The 22,758-nt window shown below is 41.2% G+C and overlaps 1 protein-coding gene across 1 annotated transcript in view; it reads left to right on the forward strand.

The window, feature by feature from the left end:
* The window catches only part of FAM227A (family with sequence similarity 227 member A), a 79,792-nt gene that overhangs the window by 49,354 nt on the left and 7,680 nt on the right, over positions 1-22,758 (forward strand). The window contains 5 exon segments of the mRNA XM_060165599.1: positions 1,672-1,766; positions 11,326-11,483; positions 13,218-13,370; positions 19,459-19,585; positions 19,588-19,661. Coding sequence (XP_060021582.1) covers positions 1,672-1,766; positions 11,326-11,483; positions 13,218-13,370; positions 19,459-19,585; positions 19,588-19,661 — 607 coding nt within the window.

A 22,758-nucleotide genomic window follows, 5' to 3' on the forward strand; every position in this document is an offset into this window, starting at 1 on the left:
GACACTAATTCCAGGTAGATTTGGAATTGAATTAAATTGTTAGACACCCAGTTTATTTCAGAGAATTGGAGAAATGGTGTGGAAAACCACACGTATGATATTAGAAAACACACAAATTGGATAATTTTTATTGATCTGTCTTCAAGTTCATTGTCTCCTTCCTCCATCACCTCCGCTCTGGTATTGATCCAATCCAGTGAATTTTTTATTTCAATTATCGTATTTTTCAGTTGTAAAATTTCTATTCAGTTCTCTGTCATAGCTTCTATTTCTCTACTGAGACTTTCTATTTTTTCATTTATTTCAGAAGTATTCACCCTTACTGCTTAAAGCACTGTTATAATAGCTGCCTTAAAGCCTTTGTCTGATGATTTCAACATCTGAGTCATTTCAGGATTGGTGATGCCGATTGTCTTTCTTCCTTGAGAATTTATCAGATTATTCTGCTTCTTTGTAGGTTGAGTAATTCTGGATTCTATTCTGGATATTTTGAATATTTTGAGTCTTGTTTAAATGTATGAAGAATGTTGGAGTGTTTTGTTTCCTTTGTTTTAGCAAGCAATTCACCCAATTAGGCTCAGGTCATAAGTTTTGTAGATTGTGGTTTCAATGTTAGTTCAGTTTTCAAAACTTTTGCAGTGCTATTTTGATCTGTCCTAAATGTGTGCTACCCAGGGACCACATTTGAGACTTGAGAAGTGATCTACCCTGTAGTTCAGTTCTCAAAGCCATCTGTTTAGGGTCAGATACACATTTATATGTGCAGCTCAGGGGTGAGCATATGCATCCATACCCAATTATTTAGGATTCCTTTCTTGAGCTCTCTCCTGTCTGTAATTTCCCCCATATATATATACAGAGAGAGAGAGAGAATTTTTAGCAGTTCCTTACTGCAGTTCTCTTGGTAAGTACCCTTGGTTTTTGTTTTTCTATGAATGTCTTTATTTCATCTTTTTTCTTAAAGGATAGTTTTGCTGGGTATACACATTTACCTTAATGCTTTGGTGATTTCATTCCACTGTCATCTTCTAGCTTCCATTGTTACTGTTGAGAACTCTGCAGTCATTCTAATTGTTATCTGTTTATAGATAATCTGTTGTTTCTCTCTTCCTGTCTTTAAGATATTCTCTATTAACCTTCTACAGAAGAACCATAACTTTATGCAAGAGTTGGATATTTTTTTCTGTTTTAATCACAACACCTTTCCTGATTCTGCTTAGCATTTTTAAAGCCTTTAGGCTCCTTCTTCCTTATTCTGGGACCATACTGTATTGTACAGAGAATTCTGTCATGGCACATTAGTTAGTGTTACACTTATCATTTACCTGTCTTTTTTTCTTACTAAGCTGTGAGTTCCTTGAAGATAGTCTACTTCCAGCACCTAGCATGGGCCCAGCACATAGTTAGGCTCAGCAAAATGTTGGATGGATGGATAGAAGGATGGGCAGATAGATTAGTAAATGGACAAATGTATGGCCACAAGTGTACATCTGGCTAAAATGCAAGTGAAATTCTATGAATTTACCTGAGTGACTTCCTCTAGCATCTCCCAATGATCTGAATATACCCAGGCATTTTCACATTCATAGAAAGCTAAGGTCTACCATATGCTCTTTCTCATCATAGCTGAGAAGCCCTATTGATCATTTTTTGTGCATATTGCATTGACAGAGCATAACTATCAGACTCTGGTCTTCAGGAAAGCAACACAACAAGTCAAAAGGATCTCTGCAGCAAGGAAACTTGAGAATATGCTTCCTAAGCCGGTGAGCACATGATTGCAAACTTAATAGCAGAGGTGATTTAAAGCGGGCTAGGAGATCTGGCTAGAAGAGCTAGCTCTGTGAAGATGTCAGGGTAAGAACTGGGGTATTTCTGATTGTAGACTTGGGTGAAACAGTAAGGAAATCTCGTAAGGGTAATTACTGACTGAGGTAGGCACAAGTTGAGTGAGAATTTTGCCTGGATTTCTCCAGGATTTAAATTACTTGCTTGAAACTCAAGAGCCTGGGTGTAATGGAAAGAGAAGAGTCTCAGTTTTCTACTCTATGAAATGGGGACAATAATTCCTAGGTCCTGGTATTCTTATGAGGTTTACCTGAGGTAGTGATGATAATTAACATGTAATGAACACTTACTCACTACATGTCAGGTGCTATACTAAACCTGTGCATACAGTGTATTTTATTTTACTGTTACAGTCGTTTGAGATCATTACTCCTGCTTTTCTTCAGTTTATTAGTGAGGAAAGTGATGCTCAGAGCAGGTAACTAATTTGTCCAAATTCACAAAGCAAATAAGTGGTAAAGCCAAAACTTGCACGCAGATCTGCCTGACTCTGAGCCTGAGCTCTTAACCTCTGAGCTTTGCCACCAGCACAGCCCCCAGAAAACAAGAGGCAAAGGATTACGGTGTGTTCTCTCCTCTTCTCCTCCCCTCCTGCAAATCTTCCCTACAAACCTCGGTGCATGGTAGTTTATATCAATGGCAAGTTCAGTCTTATGTAGTGGGAAGAGGCCCTTAGGACCCTGAACAGGGCAAGAGGCTTTGGGGCTTCCCCAAGCCACCAACTAGCAAGGGAGTCAGGCCATAGAATTTGGATCAAGTATAGCAAGTATTGTAGACAATTTCTTTCTTTCCTTCTTTCTTTCTTTTTTTTTTTTTTTTTTCTTTTTTTTGGCTGCGCCGTGAAGCTTGCAGAATCTTAGTTCCCCGACCAGAGATTGAACCCGAGTCCTAGCCATTGGACCACCAGGGAATTCCCTGTAGAAGATTTCTTCAATGTTCTTCGTTTCTCCATAATTATTCCACTGCCTATTTCCCCTCAGCATTTAGCAGTGAAACTTTTGAGAAGTAGCAGGGCCTGGTGGAAAAGACAGACAGACGTGAGTTCAAATCTTGGTGCTGCATCTATCTCCTCAGCTGTGTTACTTGAGTGAGTTGTTTAACTCTACTGACCTTCTTCTGTAAAATGGGGGAAATAAAGCCCAGCAGTGTTACGGTGCTTACCGCTGACGAGGATCGTGGGGCTGCTCTAGAGATAGAGACAAGGAGAGGAGTAGTCACGTCCTACTCTGGGATCTGTCCTGGTGGGGTGGTGAAGCCCAGCAGTTAGAGTGGATAGTGGCAGAGTTTAACAGGAGTGGAAAGCAGCTGAATGGCCTGTGAATGGCCTGGCGGACACATGGAAGGGAGATGCATCAGTGAGCTATTCACCGGGGGTGGGGGTGGGGGGCCTTCTAGATGTTCCTGACAGAAGAGCCAACACGTGACTCTACCACTTTAAGATGCACAGCACTGATACAATCTGCTGCCCATTCTTTTTTTTTTCTTTTTTTTGCGGTACGCGGGCCTCTCACTGTTGTGGCCTCTCCCGCTGCGGAGCACAGGCTCCGGACAGACAGGCCCAGCGCCCATGGCTCACGGGCCCAGCCGCTCCGCGGCATGTGGGATCTTCCCGGACCGGGGCACGAACCCGTGTTCCCTGCATCGGCAGGCAGATCCTCAACCACCGCACCACCAGGGAAGCCCTATTTATTTATTATTATTTTTTAATACCATAGTTTTTATTGAAAAAATTTTTGCCTGTGGTAAAACCAAACAGTATTAAAGGATATGTAACAAAAAGTTAATCTCTCGGGCTTCCACAGTGGCCACAGAGGCCACAACAGTGAGAGGCCCACGTACCACACACACACACACACAAAAAGTTAATCTCTCTTCCACGCCAGACCCTATGCCCCCTCCCCAGAGGCGAATCAAGTTTTTCCTTATATCCTTCTAGAAATTTCTGACGCATGTCAAGGAATATAAACCAGTTTTTTAAAACAAAAATTGGTATAATATATACACCATTTTGCACTTTGCTTTTTCAACCTAGCATATAATAGCTAACAATTATTGAATGCTTATATAGCAAACATTGTTCTAAACACATCATACGTGTTAATTCATTTAATCCTCACACAACCCTAAGAGAAGTAGGTTTTATTTATTATCTCCATTTTATGGATCAGAAAACTAAGGCTCAGAAATATTCAGTATCTTGCCCAAAGTCAAATAGCTAGTAAGTGGTAGAGCTAAGATTTTTTTAAAAGCTATAATTCACATACCATAAAAATCAGCATTTTAATGTAAAATTCAGTGGTTTTTAGTATAGTCACAAGGTTCTATAATTATCACCACTGTCTACTTCCAGAACATTTTTATCACCCAAAAAAGAAACCCCATACTCATTAGCAGTCACTCCCCAGCCCCCTCTCCCCGCTGCCTCTGGAAACCACTAATATAGTTTTAGTTTGTATGAATTTGATTATTCTGGACATTTCGTATAAATGGGAATCATATAATATGTGGCCTTTTGTGACTGATTTCCTTCACTTAGCATAGTGTTTTCAAGATTTATCCATGTTGTAGCATGTGTCAGTATTTCACCTTTTTTATGGCTGAATAATATTCCATTATATGACTATACCAAACTTTGTTTATCCATTTACTAGTTAATGGACATTTGGACTGTTTCCGCCTTTTGGCTATTATGAATGACATGGCTTCTATGAACATTTATGTACAAATTTTTGTGTGTACATATGTTTTCTATTCTCTTGGATATGTACTACCTAGGAGTGGCATTGTTGGGTCATATGGTAAGCCTACGTCTGGTAAGCCTACTTTTTGAGGAACTGACAAACGTTTCCACAGAGCCTGTACCATTTTACATTCCCTCCAGCAACATACAAGGGTTGCAATTTCTCCACATCCTTGCCAACACTTATTTTCCATTCTTTTTGGTATAGTTATCCTAGCTGGTATGAAGTAGTATCTCATTGTGGTTTTCACTTCCGTTTCCCTAATGACTAATGATACTGAGCATCTTTTCATGTGCTTATTGGCCAGTTGTATATCTTCTTTAGAGAAATGTCTGTTCAAATCCTTTGCCCATTTTTAGATTAAGTTTTTGTCTTTTTGTTGTTGAGTTGTAAGAGTAGAGCCAGGATTTTAACACAAGCAGTGTGACTCCAGACCCCGTGTTCTAAATCAGACTCTGTACTGATTTCAACATATCTTAGAGAGTATTCCGAATGAAAGCACATACGGATCTATCACAATCTTATTTCATTGCACCTGTATTCTATAATTCATTAACCATTTTCCTATTCGTGGACATGTATGTGCTCCCAGTCTTTGCTATTATAAACACTGCTGTCTTGAACATCTCGGTATTTGTGTGTTTCTTGTCTCATATGTACAAGTATACATGTAGGAAGAATTCCTAGAAGTAGAATTCCTAAATCAATTGTATATCTTGAATTGCTCTCCAAAGAAGTTGTACCAATTTATATTCTCACCAGCAGCATGTGAGAGACTATCCATGTACCTTTGCCAATGTTGTACATTATCAAATTATTTGTTGCCATTGTGGTGAGGGGAAAATGCTATGTTATAATTGTTTCAATATTAATTATTTAATTATAAGTGAAGTTAAATCTATTTCCCTATAGTTATAATCCTTTGGAATTTCTATTTCCGTGAAATGCCTCTTCATGTCCTTTGGTTTTGTTTTTTTCTATTCTTAGTAGAACTATTTCTGTTTCTAAGGTTCTTAGTCTTCTGCTCATTTTTGATTTGTAGAAGCTCAATTCTTAGTCATATATTTGGCAAAAATTGTTTCCTATTTAAACTTTTTACTTTAATTACGGTATTTTATTCTAGAAAATTGAAATTTTTATACAGACATGTTTATTGGTCATCTCTTTTACGGCTTCTGGATTTCATTTCCTACTAAGAAAGATCTTTACCACTCCAAGATCTTATGAAACATTCTCTCCCATTTTTTTCCCCAATGTTTTTATATTATCACCTATTCTTAATAAAAAACTTCACTCGCATAACCCAGACGTCACCAGGGGTTACTCTACCCCTTTGAATTGAATTAAAGTTGGTTCAAGCATTTGTTATATGATTTGTTTGGAGCCTCATACCCTCCCCCAAATATCTGAACTCTGGGGACTTATGTCTTCTATGGCACCGAGCTCCTCTTCTGTCCTGCATGTGCTGTGCACGTACCACCTCTTCCCTTGATTTTCACAAAAACTGCTCACACAAGGCCTGTGTGGGTGTGTTGTGTATATAGAAAATTTTACTAAGTTTAGAGAGGTGGGAAGAAGGGGGACCATATCACAGTAATGCAAAGACCTTTCATGTGAGTTGCCCTTCTTAAAATCCTTTAGTCATCCCACAGTTTGCAAGACCATCCTCTAGAGTCGTGTGCACTTTCCTCCCTCTTCTTTCCCCAAACTCCTGCTCACCTCTAATGTAGAGCAATGTAGCTCTCACTCTGCCTTTGGCTCTAATCTTTGTTTTCCTGAGAAAGGACAGTCCCCTCCCTCTGGTGTATTCTGGTACTAGCGAAGTCAATTTTTTGACATCCCTCTACACTAGGAATAGAAGGAGACCTCGGTAACTTGATAAAGCCATTAGCATCAAAGAACCTACAGAACAGTGGGACAGTGGAGGTGTTTGGCTTAACTCCAGGATCAAGCAAAGGACACCCATCATTCCACCTCCCTTTGAAGTTGTTTTGAATCAGGGCATCCAACTTCAGGGCTCCCTTACCTCCCTAGGCCTCGAAGGATTTTCCTTACTTTCTTACAAGCTCCTTCATTCATTTAAAAGGATTTTTAAATATTTTCCTAGCATTTTTTAGGTGTTTTGTCATGAGTTTAGGATATTCTATTAAATTTTAATGGCATACACTGAAGACCTGGCAATTTCACTTCTAAGAATCTATCCTGTAGAAATGTTCATACAAGGCCATCCCTTACAGCATTAATCTGTACCAGCAAAAACTGAAGAAAATTAACATTTCAGTAGATAAATAGGTAAACTGTGAAATGTTCGTAATGTAGATACTCTGTTGCTGTTAAAAACAAGACAGATTTATACCTTATCATATGAAAGAATGAAAGTCAACAATGTCTAAAATTAATAAATCAAGAGAATACTATAGGCAATATATTTAGATACTGACGAGTGAAAAATTAAAGTAATAAAACATGGTGTATAGTATGATTCTGTTTTTATTTTTGAAATACATTTTTGGTATAAAGTCATCATGTGCTTATAAAAAGGTTTGGAAGGATACACGGAAAAACATTAATAGTATTTATTCCTAGAAAATGCAAGTGAGGATGGAGACATCTTTTACTATATACATTTATACATTGTATGAATTTTTCACAAAGAACATAAATTTATTTTGTAAAAAAATAAACAAATAAATGTTTTCACTCTCAGAGATAGCAGAAAAGGATATGTAAATGTCAAAACAAAGAACTTTTTAAAAAGATATACAACTGGCCCAGAATAAGGAAGAGGATGGTCCCACTTCAGATGGTCCCATCTAACATGTGTTCAGGGAGAGGGACCAGGCTGGAGAGAAAGAGGGTCCAGGAGTCACTGAAGGCACTGAAGATGTTTAGGTTGGAGAAGCAAGACTTAGAGAAGATGTGAGGGCTCTCCTCAATTTTTTTTTTTTTTTTTTTTTTTTGACCACGCTCTGTGGCTTGCAGGATCTTAGTTCCCTGACCAGGGATTGAACCTGGGCCCGGCATTGAAAGCTCAGAGTCCTAACCACTGGACCGCCAGGGAATTCCCTCCTCAAATATTTTAAGGACTGTTACGTAACACACAGTCTGGAGGGAGATGGGTTGGAATTACAGAGAGTCAGATTTTTATCTAGAGGAAGAAAGAACTTCATAGGAGTCCAAGCTGCTGTCATTTTAAACCAGCTCTACCCTCCGGCTGGGCTGCAGACTGTCTGCTGGTTCCTGTTCCACTCTGGCTCTCAAACCATGTCATTCCTCTTGCCAGGTCTCTGATGCCAACCCCTTTACTCTAGCTTCTGCTCTGCTTTCTACCTGCCTCTCGGAGCTGAGGTTCCAGAATGACTCTCCTCTTGCCTAGTGGCTTGTCTTTGCCCAGTGCTATGGCCCTGAGCCAGCCCTTTCCCTGGGAGGAGAAACCGGATGCTTACTGACAGTGGAACTGGATGTTTCAGGAGGGAGTGTATTCCTTGTTTCCAGAGTTAGGGAAGCAAAACTGGGCAAGTACCTACTGAGAATATTATTGAAATGATGTGTATCAGTTGGGATTCTTTGCTTACAAGTAACAAAATATGCCAACGTGAGCAAACACTGCAAGAACATTGAGTAGCTGAACAGTGTGAAAATCGGTCCAGGGACCAGGAGGAGAATCAAGGCAGTTGTAACCCTTGAACCAGCTTTTCAAGGTGACATCTCTGGTATGGTTGAACCCCCATGTGTTTTCAGTCTATATTTCACCCCACTCAGGACTCAAAATCCCAGAAACTGGAGTTTTGATTGACCAAGCTTATCCCATGTGCTCTGGCTCTAACTGGGTGGATGAGAGAAAGGCTCTGGCTGGCAGAGCCTACAAAGGCTTCTGAGGCTCGCTCCTGTGGCTCACATGGGGAGCAAGACATTTGATTTAAAGTCCTTCAAGCAGTAGAGGGCAAGTAAACTCCCCCAAACACACAAGAATTGGGGGTTGTTAGCAGAAGGAGAATGGGTACTGGGCAACTGAAAGAACAGCACTTGAATAAATGTGGAACTAGATTAGTGGTTCTAGATCTTTGGACTTTTCTAGACTTGGAAAAACTTTTTTTTTTTCACTAAATAAGTTCATTTAAACAAAATGATTGCTATCTGGTATCATCATCATTTCATAAAAGAAAGGTCATTAATGTAAAAAAAGTAGAAAGACAATCTCAGAATAAAAGAGAGTCCATAAGTGAATAAATTTCCTTTAGGTCATGGAATTCCCTGTTGGTGCAGTGGTTAGGACTCCGTGCTTCCACTGTAGGGGCACAAGTTCGATTCCCTGGTCAGGGAACTAAGATCCTACAAGCTGCGTGGCGGTAGCCAAAAAAATAAAAAAATTACTTTAGGTCAGATTTATTACAATGTTTTGTTTTTGTTTTCTTTTTGCGGTATGCGGGCCTCTCACTGTTGTGGCCTCTACCGTTGCGGAGCACAGGCTCCGGACACGCAGGCCCAGCGGCCATGGCTCACGGGCCCAGCCACTCCGCAGCATGTGGGATATTCCCGGACCGGAGCACGAACCCATGTCCCCTGCATCGGCAGGCGGACTCTCAACCACTGCACCACCAGGGAAGCCCTACTACTACCATGTATTTTTCCTTGTTTCCCTCATTTTGCTGGAGACCATTGAACACAGACTGGCCCCCATTTGGAGATGGGCTTTTAGGAATCACTGGACTAAATGATCTTTAGGTGCTCTACTAACCCCAAGTTTCTGTGATTCCAGTGGGATCTTGCTATAGAATAGTGGTTCTCAACTGGGGACAGTTTTGCACCCTAGGAGACATTTGGCCATGCCTGGAGACATTTCTGGCTGTCACAGCTGGGGGTGAGGGGTAGAGTACTACTAGCATCTCTTGGGTAGAGACCACGGAGGCCACTTGATGTCCTGCAATGCACAGGACAGTCTCCCACAACAAATCTGGCCCCAAATGTCAAAGTGCCAAGGTTGAGAGACCCTGCTATCCATAGAGGAAATCTCATTAAGCAATTAAAATGAATAGGACAGAGAAGAGTGTGGTTAGGTGCCGCTGCAGCCTTCACTCGTGAGACAGAATTTTTGTCTCGTTAGATTATAACCGCTTCATCCAAATAAAACGTATTTTTAAAAAAATACAAAAGAAGCACAGAATCACCACTGACATTTTGGGAAAAGGCAGAGGAATATAAGGAAGGGAAACAGATTACTCTCAGCCCCTGCCTGTTCTCTTTCCCGATCTCTGTTTCCTCTTGGTTGTCTATTAGCATCTCAAATACAGCACATCCAAAACAGACCTCTTGATTTTCCTGCCCTGTCAGCGTCTTCCCACATCTTCCCAGCTGGGAAACTGGCACCTAACCCTTTAGAGTCACCCTTGACTCCTGTCTTTCTCACACCTACATCGACTCCATCAGCAAATCCTGCCAATTCTGCTCTCATAGTATGTTGCAGATTCCATCACTTCTCACCCCTCCCCATTCCCAGCCCCAGCACTGCCTCAACCACTGCAGAGGCTCCCAAGTGCTCTTCTAGTGTCCACGCTTACCCACTGCAGTCATTTCTCCACACATCAGTTAAGCTGATCTTTTTTTGTTTTTCATTTGTATTTTTGGGCCGTGCCACGTGGCATGTAGGATCTTAGTTCCCCAGCAGGGATTGAACCCACACTCTGTGCATCGAAATCACAGAGTCTTAACCACTGGACCGCCAGGGAAGTTTCAGTTAAAGGGATCTTTAGAAAAAATTAATCAGATGTACCCCAGCTCAAAACCTTCCAGTGACTTCCATCACACTTAGAAAATCCTAACTTCTTCCTGTCGCCCAAAGACCCTGCTCCTTCTTCAGCCTCATCATTTGTTCTCATTTGAGTCGTGCAGGCCTGGTTTCTGTCCCTCAGCCACACCAAGCTCCTGTTTGCCTTGGGGTCTCCTGCACTTGCTGTCCCCTTTGCCTGGAACATCGCCCAGATCTTCCTTCCATCATTCAGGGTCTGCCGGGATCACTCCTCCTCAGGGCAGTCCTCCCTGACCTCCCCATGGAAAAGATCCCTCTCCTCCCCAGTCTCCCATCCCACCACCCACACCCCCTGCCCTACTTGATTCTTACCTAAAGCCCTTATTATTCCATAGTATCCTGTTGATTTGTTTATTGTTTTTCTCTCAGCTATGATACAAGCTCCGTGAGGGCTGGAATTCGTCTTATTCTCGGCTGAAAGGCCAGTGTCTAGATCAGTGTGTATACGCAGTAGTCACCCAGTAAATATTTGCTGAACGAATTGCTAACATTTTGGTAACTACACTTCTAGTCTCTTATCTACCTTTTTTTTTGGTTGATTGATTTCATATAATTATATTCATTTTATATAAAATATATAATATTATCTACCTAATTTTGTATCTTGATTTTTAAAATTACTGTTATATCTGAAACAATGTCTTAGTACCAACTCTTCATAAACAATTTAATAGTGGCGTACTGGTCCTTTGGGTAGAGATGTCAACAGCTCCTTGAACATTTAGGTGGTTGTAACCTTTTGCTGTAGTAATTGTCACTGCAGTAAACATTATAGTGCCTGAATCTGTTTTTCTTGTGGGTAATTTCCTTAGGATAGCATCCTAAAACTGGAGTTACTAGATAAAGGATATGAGTACCTTTACATTTCTTAATATGTGCCGTAAAAATGATAATATCCTTTATTTTTTTTCCTATCTCTTTCCTACTCAGTCTTACCCTGCCTGCAAAAGCCCTGAGATGACTTCAAACCTCTTCAACATTTATGGGAAGAGCCCTCTGATTGTGTACTTCCTCCTGAACTACGCCTCTCTGCAGCAGCCTGGCAGAGACGTGTTGATGGTCAGGAGGGAAAAAACCAAGACCATCCCATATCCTTTCCACCGTGGGCTGGGCACACATTACTCCAGGCCCCTGCTTCCTCTTCCCAGAAGCAGGGGTGAAGAGACAGGCATCCAGCCCTTAGCACAGCACCTGCCACATAGTAGGGGCCCATCAAGGGTGACCATTGTTACGAGCCTACGGGTCGGAATCTTGCTCATTTTAATTCCAAATCTGCCTCGTGCACTGGCTGAGTGGGACCCTGGGCAAGTCGAATTTCCCTGTGTGCAATAATCTCTTCCTTTCTACCAGAAAAAATGGACTACTTAGGGACTCTAACATATTTTGCAACTCAGTAATGCCTCCTAGATGCTCACTGACCCCACAGTATATATTGATCAGGAATTTTGGTGTCTAGGGGTATGTTTCTTCCAGCACCCTCCTCACACACACCCCTCCCCAGACCCATCAGCAAATTCTTGGCCCTCATGACATTTATCCTAAAAATATGGTAAAAAGCTCAGATCTTAAGAAAACAGGTGTGATATGCGTTGGTGTCCTGAGTCTTAACAGTTTACCGTAGAGGGTCAGAACATGGAATCAAATAGACCTGCATTTAGGAACCAACTCAGCTGCTCACCAGCTGAGTGATCTTAGACAAGTTCCAGCTTCTTTCTGAGCCTCATTTTTTTCATCTATAAAATGGAGATAAGAGTACCCGCCTCATAGAGTTGTGATGCAGAGAACAGGCACAACACCGGTAAAGGCTTAGTTAGCACAGTGCCCGGCAGGTAACAAATGATTGAACATTACCTATCAGCATACAGCGCCCCATAAGGAGGAGCTTTCATAATGAAGTAGGTAGGACTTAACTCCTGCCCTATAGCACTTCATACCCACAAGCGTATTTATATATCTGTAGGCAGAGATTGATGACACACAATTCATAGTACTTTATTGTTTATAAAACGCTTTCCCTTATATCACCTCACTGTTCTGTAAAGACAGTGTAGTGTAGTAGAAGGAGCCTGGGTTGGGGATACACAGCCCTGGATTTGCGTCCCAGCTCAGCAGCCCACTAGCTTTAAGATCTCATGTGCACAGCTTAACCTCTAAGCTCAATATCTTTATCAACTCATTCCTAAAGTGAGGATGGTTATACCAAATCAGTAGTGTTGTGACCAGGATTAAATGGCATACAACTGGTACTAAAAAAAAATAGTAACTATCATTATCATCATTAACATCATCTAAGGTAGGTGCTATCTATTTTATAGATAAGGAAATGGAGACGTAGAGGATGACATAGATTGTCTGATGTCCCACAGCTCGTGATGAGTGTGGCTGAGATTCTGACCAGTTCAGAAGGGGTGGAGGGGTGGCGAAGGTAGAGAGAACTTTTCAACATACAAACCTGAGACGGGGAATGAGGACTGGGCCTGAGAGGAAAGGAAAGTTGGAATCCCTTCCTGTTCACCACTGTGATAAGAGAGTAAGAATTTTAGATGGTAGTCTAAAACAAGCACTTCCTAGCCCTTCCATCAGCAGGAGGGGAGAAAGACTTTATTAAAAGATGGGGAATGGCCTAGCCATGGAGAGGATAGCTTCTCTCTTTCCCAAGCAGGCCATGGAGTGGTTTCCTGCTCAGATTTCCAGAACCAGGTCGGTTTCCCCATCCTGCTATCACACCCACCTCCTCCCCGTGTACTGGCCACATCCCACTAATAATAATGCTGAGTCAATACCAACTGACAGTGTGGGGTTTTCCTCGACATGAAAGCCACTGAGTCCACCCTGACATATGCTGAGGTCATCAGGCTGACCCTGAGCAACATGAAGAAGCGGAGGGACGACCTTCACCAGCTGAACCAGTTTCACTGGAGTGAGTGGAATCATTTCAATGCGTACCTGGAGGAGCTGCACAACAACTTCCTCAGGTATTTAAGGGGCCTTCAGGGGAAGAGGCGTGGTTTCAGCATTTGTCTATGGCAACACATCACACTAATTTGTAACTGGGGTCCAGCCCTGTAATGACCTGTGAAGCGCATTCAGCTTTCTTGTGGTCAGAATGTAAACCCCACGATAACAGAGGCCGGATATTTTCGTAAAGTTATTTTTTTCCTAACTACAAAAACATTTATGCTCAATGAAAACAAACAAAGAACCTGGAAAAGCACCTACAGGTACACATTGCCAACATTTTTCTATAAATTCTTCCAATCTTTTTTCCTGGACACATACATCTGGATCTCTAAACAAAAGTAGTAATCGTGCTGTCAGACTGTTTTTAGACTTTCCCCCCCATTAGCAGCATATTATGAACATTTTCCTCTGCCTTCTCCCTCTTCAATATTTTTATTATATTTAGAAATTTTTCAGACCTTTCAGAAAAGTTTAAAGGACAGTGCCATGGACACCATTATGCCCCCACTGCGTTTACCAATTATTCACACTTTGCCACATTTTTCCTTCTCTCTCTAATAATTAGGTCAAATAAAAATTTCCCCAATTGAGCCCAAAGTACCACTTTTGGTTTTACTTGCTGCTCCAGGATCCATTCAAGGATCCAATACCTGGAGGTGTTGTATTTCGACGTTCTCTCTTTGGTGTCTTTTAGTCTATGATAGTGCCCTGGCCCCCAGCTTTGTTATTATTATTATAATTATTTTTTATGACATGGACTTTCTTGAAAAGCTCAAGCCACGTTCTGGATTTTTCTGATTATTTCTTCGGGGTATCATTTAACTTGTTCCAATTGATCTCATATTTCCTATAAGATGGACATTGGATCTGTACTAGAGGACTGATTAGATTCAGGTTAAGTCTTTTTGCCAAGAATACTTCACAGAGACCTTGTAAATTCCTGTTACACCTCATTAGGAGAAACTTAATGTCGGGTTGCCCCGCTGCTTATTTAAGGTGGCCTCTGCCAGAGCTCTCCATTGTAAGCCTACATTTTTGCCTTTCTAATTAGTCAACAGTGAATGGTGTGATTCTTTGAGACTGTGAATATGCTATCCCAACAACATTCATCCAGTGGTTTTAACATCCATCCACGGTCTTTGCCTGAATCCGTTGTTACCTTTGGGGCCGCAAAATGGTGATTTTCTACGTCTACTATTCCTCCTGCTTTTATTAGCTGGCTTTTTTTTTTTTTTCTTTTTTTGGTAAAAAGGAGCTCACCTTCTTTTTTCACTCTTTGTCTCACATGTCTTCTCTGCCTGCCCCCATAACTCTTTCATGTGGCCACCGTGAAAGAGAAGCTTGAGAAGTATCTGAGAAAGGAGAAGGAGATTTGCATGACTGGATTAGACCAGAACTGGTCACTTTGTTATCCAAAACAAAACTGGATTCAGTTTGCAGGGGAGAAAGGGGGAAATTGCTATTGGCTAGACAGCCATCTATATCTGCCATAATATGAGAGAAAGAAAAATACGAACTCATAGATAAATACTTTCTTATGCAAAGTGATACAATGAACTTATTTCTAAAATGTGCTGGGACACAGACAAACAACACATACACACACACTTGTTAAGCACCAGCACAGAAATGCAGTTCGGCCTAAACTTTCATCAAAAGATGATTGATTAAATAAACTATCAAACGTCCGTACTCTGCAGCCAAAAAAATGGTGATGTTGATCTATTTCTATTTTACAAGGAAAGATGGTCACAACATATTAATGGCCCCCAAATCACGTTATAAAATGGTGTGTATAGATAGGCACAGTTGTTTATCCTTATTTTACAGATGTGGAAGCTGAGGTCAAAGGACAGAACCTTAGAGGGCAACTGCATATGTGGGAGAGGATAGAGTATGGGGCAGAGGGAGAAGGAATGACCAGAAGGAAGGAGGAGAGCTTATATATAAAGGCAGACCAACAGAGAATGAAGCTGAGAGAAGAAGGGGAAGTAGTAATTAGCAGTGTGAGTGCCAGACACAGAAACTTGGGGCTGAGACAGGTTTGGTGCTTTGGTAGAGAGAGCAGTCAGACACTAGAACATGGGACATTAAGGGGAAGGTATGAGTCCCCATGTGGGGGTGGGAGGGGGGAGTAACTAGGAGGCAGAGGAACAAAATTCTGAATCAAAAGGCAAGATTGGATGGTAACAGGGCTATTTAAAAATAAGGTGGAAGACTCAAGCCTATATGAAGAGGGAGAGATTGGAGGTGCAGGTGAGGGAGGAGAAGGTCACGGTGGGTTAAGGGAGAGCACACAGGAATTGCTGTTTAGGGTTCTTTGCTTCTGCCTCTGTTACTGTAGTTCATTATGCTGTTTGTTCTGTAGTTCATTGTCCCAGCAAATATTTTCAGCACCTTCTATGCACCAGGCATTTTATTTTGTTTACAAGACATTGTTTTGTAATGTCTGTCTCTTCCAATAGTTGTAACAGTTCTTGAGGGTGGGACCCATGAATGGCAGAGCTACAGCCAGAATATAGGCTTTTTCACTTACTAGCTCTATGATATTTGATCTGTCACATAGGTCATTTAGCTTCAGTTTCTTTGTTGATTTAATGAAGATAGTATTTCCTACTTTGTAGGGTTGTATTGATCAAATAAAATAAGGCATGTAAAGCCTTTTCATAACCAAGCCCACAGTAAATGATTGTATAAATTAGAATTAGATTTGGCTTCCAGTGACAGAAGAGCACAAAATAGTGGCTAAAACAAGATACAAATCTATTTCTCTCATTTAAAAGGAGTCCAGTAGATATGGCAGTTCACAGTGTCAGGGGTCCAAGCTCCTTTTATCTTATTGCTCCATAATCCTCAGCCTCATGTTCCAATATGGCTGCTCAAGCTCCAGCCATCAGGTCCACTTTCCAGCCAGTAGGAAGGAAGATGGACTTCCTCCTGGAAGTCACAAATATACCTTCCATTTTCATTCCATTTGCCAGAACTTAGCCCCATAGCCACACCCAGCTGTGGCATTAACAAGGCAAAAATAGTTTAGGGTTAACATTAAATTCATATAGAATATTCAAGATTAAGCCTACAGAGGGAATTCCCTGGTGGTCCGGTGGTTAGGACTCCGCTTTCACTGCCAAGGGCCCAGGTTCAATTCCTGGTTGGGGAACTAAGATCCCTCAAGCCACATGGCGTGGCCGGAAAAAAAAAACAACACAAAACAAATTAAGCCTACAGAATATTTATTTGAGAAATATATAAGGAAATCCTTTTTTAATAATGACATCCTTATCAGGTGAATTATAGTAAAGATTTTTTAAGTCAGGAGAAACTTTGTAATTATGTGTTAGCAATTACATTGCCAAATACATCCACTTTTTGTTAGATAAGGTATTATCAAGAAACTCAGCATGGCTTCTATTAATAAAGTGATTCTCCAAGTTTTGTCTCCAGAAAAAACTGGTGGCCTTAGAATACGTCCATGTTGTTAGACATCAGGGCAGGGCTACCCTTGGGAAAGTAGGGTATGACTGAGCAGGGGTATGAGGGGGCTTCTAGGGGGCTGGCAACGTTCTGTTTCTTGATCTGGGAGCTGGTTACATGGATGTGCTCAGTACATGAAATCTCCTTGAGGTGCACATTTAGAGTTTGTGCACGCTTTGGTATGTATGTTATACTTCAAGAAACTTTTAAAAAATGGTGACCATCTGCATCCACCAATTTAAAGGACACACAGAGCTCAGAGGACCTTGTCAAGCACTCCAGGGATGCAGTTGACAAATCCAGAATGGGAAATTCTGTAGGACAAATAACCTGGTTTCTTCAGTACATAAAAAGCAAGGAAAATAAAAGAGGGAGGAGGTGCTGTTATTGTTTAGAAGATACTGGAGAGATATATTAATCAAAACATTGTTTGGATCCTGACTTAAATCAACCGCTTGAGATAATTATCTCAATTATGAAATAACTGGGGAAATTTGAACACTGACTTGGTTTTAGATGATATTAAGAAATTCCTTTTATTGGTATATTCCCTTTTTTAAAGACATTATAATAGTTTTATAGTTATGTTTTGAGAATCATGTCTTAAAGAGGTACATAATGAAGTGTTTATGGATGAAATGACATGGTGTCTGGGATGTGCCTTAAAATAACCCATTTGGGATGGGAGGCAAAGGAAGTAACAGATGAATCAAGACTGACTTCAGATTGATAACTAATAAAGCAAGATAATGGGTAAATGATGTTAATTATACAATTTTCTTTACTTTTATAAATGTTTAAATTTTTGAACACTATCTTTTTTTTTTTTAATGGTGGCCGTAACAAGATCAAAAGGTGACAAATGCCCCTGTGGAATAGTATTGATACTTGTAGGGGGGCTAGGACTCTTTTGGGACATCAATTACCACTTGTTCCCCTAATGTAGCGTATCAGCTGGGAGCACTGCCATTGACCTTGGACAGACCAAAGCTGTAGGAACAGCTCTGTTTCACCCTCAGTATGATTTAGGTCCATCATTTAGCCCCTGTGAGGCTTGGATACCTCATCTACAAAACAGGGACACTACTCACAGAGTAGTTGTGTAGGTTAAAGGAGATGTCGAGCTTAGTGCCTGGCTCACCGGAAGTGCTCAGAAAATGACGGCTATTGGAGGTAATATGTGTGACCCCCACACCATGAAGAGTGCAGGGGCCAAAACAGCACTGGGCCTTGGAGTTGGAAAGTTTGCCACTGGGGAGGCCTAGCGAGCGGTCTGCCTTAGAAAAGGCGATCCAGCAGCTGTTTTGCTGGGGTCTCTGCTCTAGGTGGAGGAAGAGCCTAGCTGGCACATGCAGATGGAGCTGTACAATGAAGGAGCGGGGTCAGTTGCTGCTGCAGAACTTAGTTTCCTTGTGAGTCCAGAGCCCTGATCCTTAAACTTGTATGGGGGCAAAGCACCCGCAATTCAAAATGCCCTTTGCAGAGTTTTATGAAACGTTTCAACATATGATTCTCTCATACAAGCTAAAGATGCTTCCACTAGTGGAAAATAGGAGCCTAAGACATGTATAGACTTCAACAAATCAAGAAATGACAATATAGAAAATATTATCAAGGAATTATGACCAAGTTTTCCTGTTAGAAAATGTCATCACAGCAAGGACAAATGCAGGTCGCTGCTTGTTCTTTGTCTCTCCACTGCAAGCAGACGCAGGCTTCAAAAGGTTAAGAAAAAGTTGTGGCAGAAGATGCCAAAAATGAGAATTTTGTGTCAACACAATTTTTTCCTTTGACTTGGGGAAAGACCCTCACTGTTGGAATAACCACTGGTTTAGGCCAAGTTCAACACTGGTTTCTTAACACCAGTCTTTCTACATCTATTCTGCAGCAGCAGAGAAGTATATGACAGCATCTTAATTCACTTGAATGTATATTTATTGTTTTTTGGCTGCCTTGAATGTCCATAACCTGCTTCTTCATCGAGTGGAGGTCCACTCACATTTCACAGATCAGCTGGTATATTTTCCAGTTCAGCATTTCCGTTGAGTACCCCAAACGTATCTGAACGTGCTCCACTGAAAACCTTCTCCTATAATAACAGCAGCAGCAGCAGCAACATTAATTGAGCACTTCCTATGTACCAGGCACTGTGCTAATCGCTTGACCTATGGTAACGGAATTAATCCTCACCACTACCGTAGGTTCTATTACATTACCATGTTGAGATGAGTACACTGGCAAGGAGAGGTTAAGTAACTTGCCCAAGAACACACAGCAAATGGCAGAGCCCCAAATTGAATTCAGCCTGCCCTCAAGCTCATGCTTCAGCTTTCTCTCAGATCGTTGGTTTTCCTCACCTGTCTTCCTAATTTGAGTATGATCCATTGAGTCAGGGACCACATCTTATTCCCCTGTGTCCCCCAGGGCTATATGACTCCCAGCACATAGCAGGGGCTCAGTGACTGAGTTGCTGCGGCGCAGTCAGCTTTCTGCTTCAGTCAGTTGCTCCTGACAGATGTAATGAATGAATTGGTAAATATTTGCCTCTCTTTTCATGTGAAAATAGAGTGAAACGATAACGCGGACTCTTTAGTCTTTTTCCATGTGTCTTTGTGATTTTCCCCACAGGGAGATGAAGAATATTGATCAAAGAGCAAAAGACAAAAAACAGGCGAACCACATGTTCATCCAGCCTTCAACCTTCATTGAGGACTCCCCTGAAAAGAAATCTAGAAGAAGCCATCAGAGGGAGATTGCGTTTCTTTTGAGGTTTGTTTGAACGAAGACCATGGGAAAAGTAGAAATGTGAACACTTTAGGAATTCTTAATACGTGGAAAAGTATACATAAAAGTCCACTCGCTTTTATGTGTTAGTCACTCAACTCTCACTTTATTTTTATTATTATTAATGGTAGTAGTAAGAGCTACCAATGACTTTGTACTTCCTCTATGCCAAGCATTTGTACTTTACAAAGTGTATTATGAGGCAGAGCTCATAGGTTGCAAGTGCCAGGAACCCAGCTCAAACCAGCTTGAGTGGAAGGAACATCTCTGTGGCTTCAGTAACTGGGAAGAGGCCACATTCAGGCTGGCTGCAGCCACGATGGACTTAAGGGCTCAATGATATTTTCAGATTCTCTCCCTTTCTTTCTTGACCCTCTCTGCCTCTGTGTGCTGGCTTGCTTTTCAAGCTGCCCCTGCCCTCAAAGAAAGAAAGAGGGCCAAGAACAGCCCCAACCCTATGTCCTTATAAGTGCATGACCTAAAAGGAAGAGAGACACCCTCTCCCAGCCTCCATAAACCAAGCCTCAATAAAAGTCTCTGATGGTGTTGCCAAAAGCTCAGCCTCTGTACACTGGTGCCAAACTGAATCTCTGAGACAGTTTTGGGTAAAGTAGAAAATAAGAGATTTATTGCTTTGTCAGGCAAAGGAGGACACAGAGGGCTCCTGCCCTCGAAACTGTGTGTCCCAACCCGGGAGGATTTGATGAGGAGTTTTATAGCAGTAGTTCAAGGGCAGGGTTGCTGACAAGATTAGGGTGTGTGCAGGGCCTGCACTCCCTTAATCTCATCTCAGGTCTCCTAATCTTGATGAGCTTCTCTGGTCCCTTTAATCTTGCCTCAGCTGGTTTCTTGTCTGCTCTTCTGACCTTTGGAACTCAGGGAAAGTCATGGAGGCTGGAGTCTTGCCTACAAGAAAGAGGGGACAAAAAGGCTTTTGTGTCCAGGAGCCCCACAGGGCCCTTCTCGGTTTCAATGGCTCTGCTTGGTTCATGGTTCCACACATCCCTTCTGAACCAACACTGTGTTCAGGAAGAAGCAGTGCTATTACTAGCCAGACCTGACCGTCCCTGCAGCCTGAGAGAACAAGGCAAAGTCAGTGACATGGGGTAGAATTGGTGAGATGCCATCAGACAAAAACAACATGCGCAGTTTATTTGTATCTCAACAAAACCCCATTAGACAGCATAACACCCATTTTACTGAATAGAAAACTGAGGCACAGAGAAGCCAAGTAAACATTGACTGAAGACCTACTATGCCAGGCACTAAGGATATAAAGAAATAAATAAGTTAAAGTTCTTGCCCTCAAGGGCTCATAGTATAGAAGAAGGAAAAAGATATGGAAATAGATAACATGCAACAAATTGCATAGCTCCTGAGAGAGGACTTCAAAAGAGAACAGAATAGGGAGCAGTCAGTTCTTTATATTTGCTAGGCAAGGGGGGAGGGGAAGAATGGGCTGGAACTCTAGGCAGAGAGATGTTCAGGCCAATTTGCAGAGCTAAAAGTTACCAGACTGCAGTTGGGTCTGGCTGATTAGAGAGTGAGGGAGAGTTGAGGCAATGAGGGGCATCAGAGGGTCTCACATGCCACCTTCTAGATTCTACCATCCTGTAGTGCATAGGCATCCAAGAGTCTACAGAAATTATAATTTTCAATTCTGGAATTTACATCCATTATTCTAAGTAACATGCTTACATATGCATTTCTTGATTTCCTTTTAGACGTTATCTGTTGATAAGGTTTTCCAGATTGTTAAAAGCTATCAAAAACCAAGCAGCATCATTTTCCATATTCTCAAATGTACCATATATATTCTATGTATATCATATTAATATATTCTGTTAGGTAACGTGATCATAACCAGGACAGATGCAGTTCGCTGCTTGTCCTTTTTCTCTCCATTGCAAGCAGATGTAGACTCCTAAGGTTAAGAAAAAGTTGTGGCAGAAGATCCTGAAAGTGAGAATATATTCTGATAATTTCTTCTTCATTTTTTTAATCTTGGCGTTCTCCTTCTCAGGCCCTCATCCTCCTCCAGTCTGGACTGTGCTCAAGGTCTGCTCTCAGTTATCATTTTGGGGCTTCTTTTCACCATTATCCTAGGGCTTCCCTTAGTCAACTTCACTTTGTTGGAGTCTCCCAGGTCACATGTCTTTCTCTTTCTTGTTTACTCATTTTGCTGGAGCACATCTTCTAGTAACTCTCAAGGGAAAGGTACGTAGAAAGTTTTTTTAGTCTTTACATGTCCAAAATGACTTTGCTCATGATTAATATTTGACAAATGTTTTGCTGGGAATAAAATTCTAAGTTCAAAGTCAATATTCCACAGGAATTTGAAAACATTTTTTTTCCTACTTTCTAGTTTGGCTGTTGAAAAATTTGATGCCGTTCCGATTCCTATGGTCTTGTATGTCACCTCCACCCTCCCCACCCCCAACCCCCATGGGAGTTTTTAAGATATTGTCTTTCTCCCTATTATTCTGATGTTTCACAATCATGTGCCTTGGTATGACTCTTTTTCTTAATATGTTTCATTGGGATTGGGAAGCCTTCTCAAACTGGAGAGTAGTGTCCTTCAATTCTGAGAATTTTTCTTTTATTATTTCTTTGGTAATTTTCTTCCCATTATTTTCTTAGCTCTGTTTTTCTGGAGCTGTTATACTCAGTTGTTATACCTCCTGGACTGATTCTCTAATTTTCTTATTTTTATTCTCCTCTTGGCATCTGTGTGAATTTCTGTCCTACTTTTGAGAGGAGTCTCTACATTTTATCCTCCAATGACTTCTTTTAATTTTTAGAATTCTACTGTAGTATTAATTTCCTAGAGTGAGGTCTTATATTTTGGTTGTTCCTTTCTCATAGCATTCTATACTTTTTCATGGGTGCAATATTTTCATCTATTACTGAGAACATTAATCTTTATTTTTAAAGTTTCTGACCCCCATATTATTTCTGTGGGTTCCTTTTCTTGGGTACCTTTTCACATTTTTTTGACTGTTTTCTTGTTTTGAACTCTCACCTTTGAACTCTCATCATTTATTTGGCTGCGCTGGGTCTTAGTTGCGGCACGTGGGAATCTTTTTTTTTTTTTTTTTTTTAGTTGCGGCATGCGGGATCTTTAATTGTGGCATGAGAACTTTT

The sequence above is a fragment of the Lagenorhynchus albirostris genome, chromosome 11 (genome assembly GCF_949774975.1).
Source record: "Lagenorhynchus albirostris chromosome 11, mLagAlb1.1, whole genome shotgun sequence".
In the NCBI taxonomy this organism is placed as follows: domain Eukaryota; kingdom Metazoa; phylum Chordata; class Mammalia; order Artiodactyla; family Delphinidae; genus Lagenorhynchus; species Lagenorhynchus albirostris.